The sequence below is a fragment of the Arachis hypogaea genome, chromosome 6 (genome assembly GCF_003086295.3).
Source record: "Arachis hypogaea cultivar Tifrunner chromosome 6, arahy.Tifrunner.gnm2.J5K5, whole genome shotgun sequence".
In the NCBI taxonomy this organism is placed as follows: domain Eukaryota; kingdom Viridiplantae; phylum Streptophyta; class Magnoliopsida; order Fabales; family Fabaceae; genus Arachis; species Arachis hypogaea.
This window is the reverse complement of record NC_092041.1, coordinates 99,663,242-99,671,787: the sequence shown is the minus strand read 5'-3', so window position 1 is coordinate 99,671,787 and position 8,546 is coordinate 99,663,242. Positions and strand designations below refer to the sequence as shown.

The 8,546-nt window shown below is 29.3% G+C and overlaps 1 protein-coding gene across 1 annotated transcript; it reads left to right on the top strand.

Moving 5' to 3' along the window:
- The first annotated feature begins 296 nt into the window (after window positions 1–296).
- Window positions 297–3,541, top strand: LOC112697128 (serine--tRNA ligase). The gene is made up of 8 exons (XM_025750163.3): window positions 297–657; window positions 733–894; window positions 981–1,086; window positions 1,729–1,922; window positions 2,038–2,141; window positions 2,214–2,397; window positions 2,514–2,693; window positions 3,181–3,541. The coding sequence occupies exons 1-8, from the start codon at window positions 454–456 to the stop codon at window positions 3,388–3,390; spliced, it is 1,344 nt and encodes a 447-aa protein (XP_025605948.1). The 5' UTR covers window positions 297–453; the 3' UTR covers window positions 3,391–3,541.
- The last annotated feature ends 5,005 nt before the right edge of the window (window positions 3,542–8,546 follow it).

Genomic DNA, 8,546 nt, shown 5'->3' with positions numbered 1-8,546 from the left:
AATCATTTGTGAAAGATAAAAATACTAGCTTTAAAAAAAAAAGTTTTTCCTTTTTTTATTTTTATAATACTTTTATTTTTACTTAAAAAAGTTTATCAAATACGAATATTTTTTTAAAAAAATATTTTTACTAAAAATTTTTTTAGGAATATCAAAATAACTCATTAGTCGTTATTCAATTCCTGTTAAATAGTAAAAATTCAGGTACATTCGATTTTATATAAAATTAATAGCTAAAAGCTGTTAAATAATTTGATTGATTTAACTAAATTTTCATCAAACAATTCTCAATTATTAAGTTCAGTTGAATTTTACTGAACTTGAGTTTCCACCCTGTTAAACCCAAGGAAACCAAACCCTGTTGGCGCTTTTAGAAGTTTTGGTTCCCTTGTTCAAAGCAAGCAACAGCGGGAGGCGCAGATCTGAGTGCGAGTGAGATTGAAGTTGAAGAAGATGTTAGACATTAACCTCTTCAGGGAGGAGAAGGGCCACAACCCCGAACTCATCCGCGAATCTCAACGGCGTCGTTTCGCCAGCGTCGAACTCGTCGATGACGTCATCAACCTCGACAAGGAGTGGCGCAAGCGTCAATTCGAGCTCGAAACTCTCCGCAAAGACTTCAACAAGATCAACAAAGAAATCTCCAAGCTCAAGCGTGTAACTCTCTCTCTCTCTCTCTCTCTCTCTCTCTCTCTCTTCTTTTAATTCAATTACTTACTCTAATTAATTTAGGCTGGTGAAGATGCAAGCAACATTATTACTCAATCGGAGGAGACTAAGAAACTCATTGCAGACAAAGAGCTTGAAGTTCGTGACACTTTCAAACTCTTAAATTCTAAATTGGAAAGCATTGGAAACCTTGTCCACGATTCGGTTCCCGTCAGCAATGATGAGGTCACTTTCATTTGCTTCTCTGTTCCTGATTTCATCAGCTTTTCTCTATAACATGATTATGATTATAATTGCCAGTTGTGTTTCAGGCCAATAATGCCGTAATTAGAACCTGGGGAGAGAAAAGGGTGGAGCCTAAACTGAAGAATCATGTAGATCTAGTTGATCTCCTTGGAATAGCAGATACAAAAAAGGGTAACTAACAACTTTTTGTTCTTATCATTTTAATTTATCCCTTATATGTGTATTTTTGTTAATTTGACTAGGAGCTGACCTTAAACTTTTAGTATATTCTGTTTCATAATGTTGTTGTTGTCTTCTGAATGACACACCCATATATATATATATATGTCATACTATCAATGTTCACTGCTACCGATATTCAATTTACCTATTTCGTCATTTCTAAACACTATTGACACCCTATCCAATTCGAGTTTGAAGTGTCTCTAAATCAGAAAGATAATTAGTCAAATACAAATGTACGATAGCATGTCTTATGAGTGTCTTCGAGCGTCAGACACACGTATACTTTGTTTAATTGGTGTGTGCATGCTTCATAGATGATTCCTCTATTGCATATAATATAGGTATTTTGCAGTGTTTTTTCATCAATAATGTAATATTGCTTTCGACACAAACAACTACATGGTGGAGGAACTCAAACTTCCTTGAAATTGTTGCTAGTCATACTATACTCTGCTTGTCATCTACCGCATGAAGACCTTGGGTTTGTTTTGATCTTTTGATCACCAATATATTCCATGGAACATGATTGGTGCATTCAAATATGGAAGCCAAGATTATTCTCACATCATGTTTATCAATGCATAACAGGAGCTGACGTTGCTGGTGGTAGAGGCTTCTATCTTAAAGGAGATGGAGTTCGACTTAATCAAGCTCTAATAAACTTCGGTCTTGATTTTTTGGAGAAAAGGGGATATACTTTATTGCATACTCCTTTCTTCATGAGAAAAGACATAATGTCAAAGTGTGCTCAATTAGCCCAATTTGATGAAGAGCTTTACAAGGTGTGAATACTAGTTAACATTCTTAAATCTCTTAGTGTTACTATACCTATCGTAGTATGACAGCCATTAAATCTTGAAATGAAATCTTCACCAGTGCAGTTTATTTATTATTCAGGTAACAGGTGAAGGAGATGACAAATATCTGATTGCTACGGCTGAACAGCCCCTTTGTGCTTATCATTTAGATGATTGGATCCACCCAACCCAGCTACCCATAAGGTAATCAATTTAATGGATGCATGTAACGTTGGAAGACTATTGTTTTAAACCTTGGAAATAAGCTCTTTGTAGATATGCTGGATATTCATCATGTTTCCGAAAAGAAGCTGGATCACATGGTCGAGATACTCTAGGAATATTCCGTGTTCACCAATTTGAGAAAGTGGAGCAGTTTTGCCTTACTAGCCCAAATGACAATGATTCATGGAACATGCACGAGGAAATGCTAAAAAACTCTGAAGATTTCTATAAAGAAGTATCTTTTTGTCCCTCATAAGAAACCATGTTTGTTAATTATTGTACATACATTGGTGTGTAAATTAACTATTTTTTCTTCCCACCCCCATAATTGCCTTTCAATGTTCACTGCAGTTGAACATTCCATATCAAGTTGTTGCCATTGTGTCTGGTGCTCTGAATGATGCTGCAGCAAAGAAATATGATCTAGAAGCATGGTTTCCATCATCGCAAACTTACAGAGAGCTAGTGTCCTGTTCAAACTGTACAGACTACCAGGCCAGAAAATTAGAAATTCGATATGGGCAGAAGAAGGTCAGTTATGTTGAATCATATCATTATCGATTTTTTGATAACCCTTGCGTGGAATCTGATCCTACATCCCCACAAAGGTTGTATCATTACCAGTGCAATAGCTTAAATTATATTTTTCTACAATTTAGTAATGGCAGATTTCATTTCTGTTGCCTGATATATGTTGAGTATTTATCTAGCAATCTGAATTCAGAATATGCATTATGTCTTGTAATTTCTATATATATATATATATATATATATATGCATTTTGAAAATAATCAAATATTTCTATATATATATATATATATATATATATATATGCATTTTGAAAATAATCAAATGCATATATTCTGTGGTTAGACTTAATGGGTCACAGATATATTGTTGTGCTTTGTCTGCACTGGATGCACCTTTCTTACTTAAGTTGAGCAATATCCATGCATCAATGTGAATGAGCTTTCATAATTCTAACTATTGGCCTTGTACATCTTTTTTGGTGTTGCAGAGCAATGAGCAAATGAAGCAATATGTTCACTTGTTGAACTCTACCCTCACAGCTACTGAGAGGACCATTTGCTGCATACTTGAGAACAACCAGAAGGAGGATGGTGTTGAGATACCTGACGCCCTCCGACCATTCATGGGTGGAAAGGCATTCCTACCTTTCAAGAACCAGCCAGTTAGTGAAGCCAAAGGGAAGAAATCAAAGGCCTAGTTTCACTATTTTAGTTTAGTCTGAATGATATTTCATTTATGAAAAACAGGTTTATTCAGATTTTGTTGAGAAATTCAAACTACAACTTAATATTTTGTTCAAGTCTTGAAAACCAAAATGTTTCTTCAATGAGATTATTTCTCTTGCACAATCCCTACCTATTCTTGCTTCAGTGTTGATGCGAATGATAATAAAAGTAAAACACCATGTAATGTTATAATTTTGGTTGAAGGAGACATAAAAATCCAGTATGTACTAGGAGATGATGTTGGATTCTGAAGTTTTCATGGTTTGTCTTGCAGGGCATTGAAATTGAACCATGTTCAATTTTATGGATCTGCGTCAATCGTGGCTTCAATTACAAATTTTTTTGTAAAGAGGAATATCGTCTGGAAAATAGGGACCAAACTAGTGAAACAAGTTCTGTAATAGGTGGTTGCTACCATAAATTAGTATTTTTATACTGCATGATAAAGTATCACCATAAATTAATTAAAAAGTATTAGGTATAGTATTTTTGAATTAATTAAACTTAATTCAAATGTTAACTAAAATGTCATTCTCTCATTGGTCAAATTATGCTATTTTATTAGTAATATATATATATATATATATATATATATATTATCCAAGTATCTAATAATAGATGAGAAACAGGAGATGCATTGTATTTTGTTACATAACCAACCTTGTGTGTGACTCTTAATAGCATTCACACTCAGAATATCCTTAGGACCAGCATGGACAACAAACTTTATATTTTTCCGGAGTCTGATTATCTGAATAGATAAATAATAAATATCAAAGTATTAGATATTAAGGGGTACATAATTTGCGTTTTTATATTCTCTTTTCATCTATTTTTAAATTTTATGAAAAAAAAAATAAATTTCTGTTTTTTAATTTTATTTCTTGGTTTTTTATTTTCTGAAAAAAAAAAACAAAAAAATGATAATGCAAGTGAGTTAATTTTGTTTTTTTTTTTGTTTGAGAAGAGAGAAGGGGGGGGGGGGGGGGTTTGCTGTTTGTGTGTTTTGTTTTGGGAGAGGGAGAGGGGGCAGTCGTAGGGACGGTGGACTCAACCACAATAAGAGCTAATATTTTGTTTAACTTTGCTTTCAATGAATATTTAAACTTAAAATTTAATATAAAAAAGAAACAATCCTTTTGTATCATTAGAAGCTTAAGCTACACTTTGGAGAAAGGAGGTAGTGTTGGAGTATGAAAAAAAATGACGTTGGGAGGGTCATTTCTCTTATAAATTCTCAAACGTTTTAAATAAATAAAAAGAATATATATATATATATATATATAATTATATTAAAAATATTAATAATGACTAATTGATGGTTACAAATCATAAAAACTACTGGTCCTGTCCACTCCTCTTATAATTATAAAACAAATCAATTTATTTTATTATTTTTTGTCAATAAGTTTCAACCTATTCAAATACTAATTTTCTATGTTCATTAATTTCCTTTTATGATTTTTACTTTATTTATTTATTTTAAATTTTTTCTTAGACTTTCATTTTGATTATATTATATGTATATAAGAATTCATTTAAATGATACTATTCTTTGAAATATCTCTGTGTTTTCATTTAACTATATAGACATAGGGTCTGAATTTTAGCACTCTTCATTAGGCACAATTTATTTTTTCAAATAAAACTATTTAATTAATATTATTATAAATTATTTATAACATATATTTAATATTAAAAATAATACATTTTTATTATTATACTTTAACCAAGTATTTTTTTTTATTTTTTCTTTCAAAGCACAATCTCTGTTGTGACATTAGGATATATTATTTGTAAATTAAATATTTTTTATATTCATATAAAAATATATTATGATTAACAATATATTTAAATTTTTGTAATTTTAACAAAATAAAGTATTAGTTGTTAAATTAAATAATATTGTATCAAATCATGTTTAACATAGAGAGTACATTTACCATGAAATTAACAGTGAAATTGTTAAGATACTGTGCTAATAGTAAATAGTCATGTATCTCTACATGTGAGATGGCATGTATATTGAAGAAGAGTATGTATAAAAAAAAAATGAAAGAGATATTTCGAAAATGTTATTTGCTTTCAAAATAAAAATACTAAAAGTAAATTTTGTTTAAAAAAAATTGAATACTTAAATATTTTTTTTAAAAAATTTAAAATAAAAAAACTCAATAATTATTGATCATAACAAAAAAAAATAACAAGTGAAATGTACTTACAGAATTACCGAAAATATTAAAAAATATGCTAACTCAAAAGTAAAAAACTTTATCATAGTACATATTTTAGATTAAATTTCCGTTTTGGTCCCTTAGATTTACGCGTTTATTCATTTTAGTTTTTAAAATTTAAAATTATCTATGTTGGTCCTCCAGATTTAAGTTCGCACACTAATATGGTCCCTCAATTCTTTTCAACGATGACTAGGCAAACGAAGTGTTGAGATTACACTCTTCCTGCCACGCTAGATGATGAATAAACGACATCGTTTACCTTTGGGTCTCCATCGTTTCTTCTCCCTTTATATACAAAACGACGATATTTTTGACTTACTTAGGTGTCAAGGATAAACAACGTCGTTTATCCATCATCCAATATGGTAGGAAGGATGTCATCTAAGCACTCCGTTTCTCTGGTCATCACTGGAAAAAGTCGAAGGACCACATTGGTGCCTAAACTTAAATCTGAAAGACCAGTATAAGTAATTTTAAATTTTAAGAACCAAAATGAATAATCGCGTGAATGTCATGACCAAAATAAGTATTTAGTCGATCTTTGTCATTATGAAGTTTTGCAGCCAAATCTCCTTTCAGAGTTACATATTTAAAAAGACTAGAGTTTAATAAGTTTTCAATTCTGAGCATGTTTTGTTTTCTATAAAAGAAAAGTAAAAACTAAAATAATTATATTCAATTTATAATTTATTAATTATTTTTAATTAAAATATCAATATTTTAATAATTAATAATTAATTGGTCTATGTCTATGATACTTTAAATGATAAAAAATTGTATTCCATTAATTTATATTAGTGTTTTATTAATAAGTGATATTATTGTTATTATCTGAAATTTTTTGACCAATTAATACGAACAAGAACTCAATTTTAAAAACTTCTAAAAATAATAAAAAATTTTAAAAAATACAAAAATATTGAAGTTAATTTTGAAAAATAAAGATACACCTCACTGGAAAGATTTTTTCCAGAGTTTATTTATATTTATAATCAATATCCTCTAATATTATTTTCTATAAGAATAAACTTGTATTTTTAAAAGAATAAAAAAATTTTATTTTTGTTTATTTTTTGGTCATTTTGAAATAAATTTGCTCCTAAGACAAGTTGAACTGTTAAAATCCACAAGACTATAGAAGTAAATCCATCAGTAAATTAAGTCACAGTGATACTGTGTTGAAAAGATTTGTTAATTAGTTTTTGCCGACGAAAAAAGATAACGAAGCTACAAATTCGTCTATCATTTATTGATTGATTCACAATTACCTGTGCATGGTCTCCAAGTGTTTTAGCCACCGTATTTTAGATTCCATATACCAGCTAACAGAACAAGCGAACTACACAATGCAGAATGCAAACAAACGCCTTCTCTTCACAGTTTATCCTCTGCTCTGCAACATACTGTAAACAAAACAATCGCACAACAAAAGACATGATTTATTTGTACTCTCTACCTTGAGTTGTACATGTGTTTTTAAAATTTAAAATAATTTTAATGTCAATAAAAATAATAATTTATTTTTATTTTAAAAATTATTATTGATGATTTTATATTAAAATTAAAAAATATGAATGTCATAAGAGACTGTATGATTATAATTACAATTATAAAGTTTCTTGTAAACAATATTATTTTTTATATTAATTTCAACTCTTGTGTAAAATAATATTTTTACTAGTGGTAGAAACAATCCACATAATACTCTGAAGATATTTAGCTGTACTCATAAGAAGAAAGGATAATTAATACTTTGAGAAGAAATTAGAAGTCGAAGAAACTATAATGTTTAAGATTATTAATTTGCTATTATTTATGAATTTAAAATAAAAAATAAAAAATAATAACTTATAGTATATTATTATCCTGTTATTATTTACTAAAATTTATTATATATTATAAACCTTTATATTTAGAGAGATAAAATTGATTAAAATTTTATTAAAATATTTCAATGTAAAAATATAAAGAAATAGATATTTTAGGAGTTTAAATACTTAGTATAAAAAATTCCAAACTTCCTTTTCTCTGAATAATATTTTATAATTTCTTTCTCTTTAGAATAATAATAAATTCTTGAATAAAATCAAACTCTTTAAAGATTTTTGTTTTTTTTTTCAAAACTTTAGTGTATATATATACATAAACCAAATTCTTGATGAACACACCTTCAATAACTCCAATTTGGTATTCTGTGTATGTGGACACTCCATCTAACAGGAAAGTTATTAAGAAATGATATTTTGGCATTTCAATTAATATCTTCACCTTTATACACTTCACTTATAATAATTAATTAGTAGATTATTCTTTCTATGTATTTTTATTTCTCTCTTTTTTCTAAAAAAATTAAATTAATCTCTCAAATAGATAAAAAATAATTTAATTGTAAAAATATAATATAAGTATTAAGTAGTGAGGAGCATAATTTTTTTTTCCACAAAAACACACTTGCAACCGCATAATAAAAATCACACCGTGTTAGTTAAAACTTGAGCCACATGGCAAACTCCTGCGTGTAGCACTGTAACGGTTGGTACATGCAAACACAGGATCTCTCTCTTCCCTTAATACTACAACAACAGTTACGCCAACTCGTAATATAGGCAGCTACCTGTTTTTTTGTGTCGTCCATACCATGCACCCTGGTTTTCATTCTCCCATCAAAACTTTAAAACACAGGAGCATCTTCCCGTTGTTGTTCAATACCCCCACTTTTCTTCCACCATTCCTCCTAAAGTTAAGCAAATGTCTCTATTTAATTTCATTTTGAAAATGCGAGAGAAATAATAATAAAGCTAAGCTAAGAGAGTGTATAGTATATGGTAGTGAGTGAGTGTGGGGAATATTAATGCGTGCAAAGGCAAAAACACCCTCACTCTTCACGTCCC

Coding starts and splice junctions, on each gene's coding strand:
- LOC112697128 (XM_025750163.3), top strand. CDS start 454: ATGTTAGACATTAACCTCTTCAGGGAGGAGAAGGGCCACAACCCCGAA. Junction 895..980: donor TTCCCGTCAGCAATGATGAG/GTCACTTTCATT, acceptor GTTGTGTTTCAG/GCCAATAATGCCGTAATTAG. Junction 2,694..3,180: donor TTCGATATGGGCAGAAGAAG/GTCAGTTATGTT, acceptor TTGGTGTTGCAG/AGCAATGAGCAAATGAAGCA.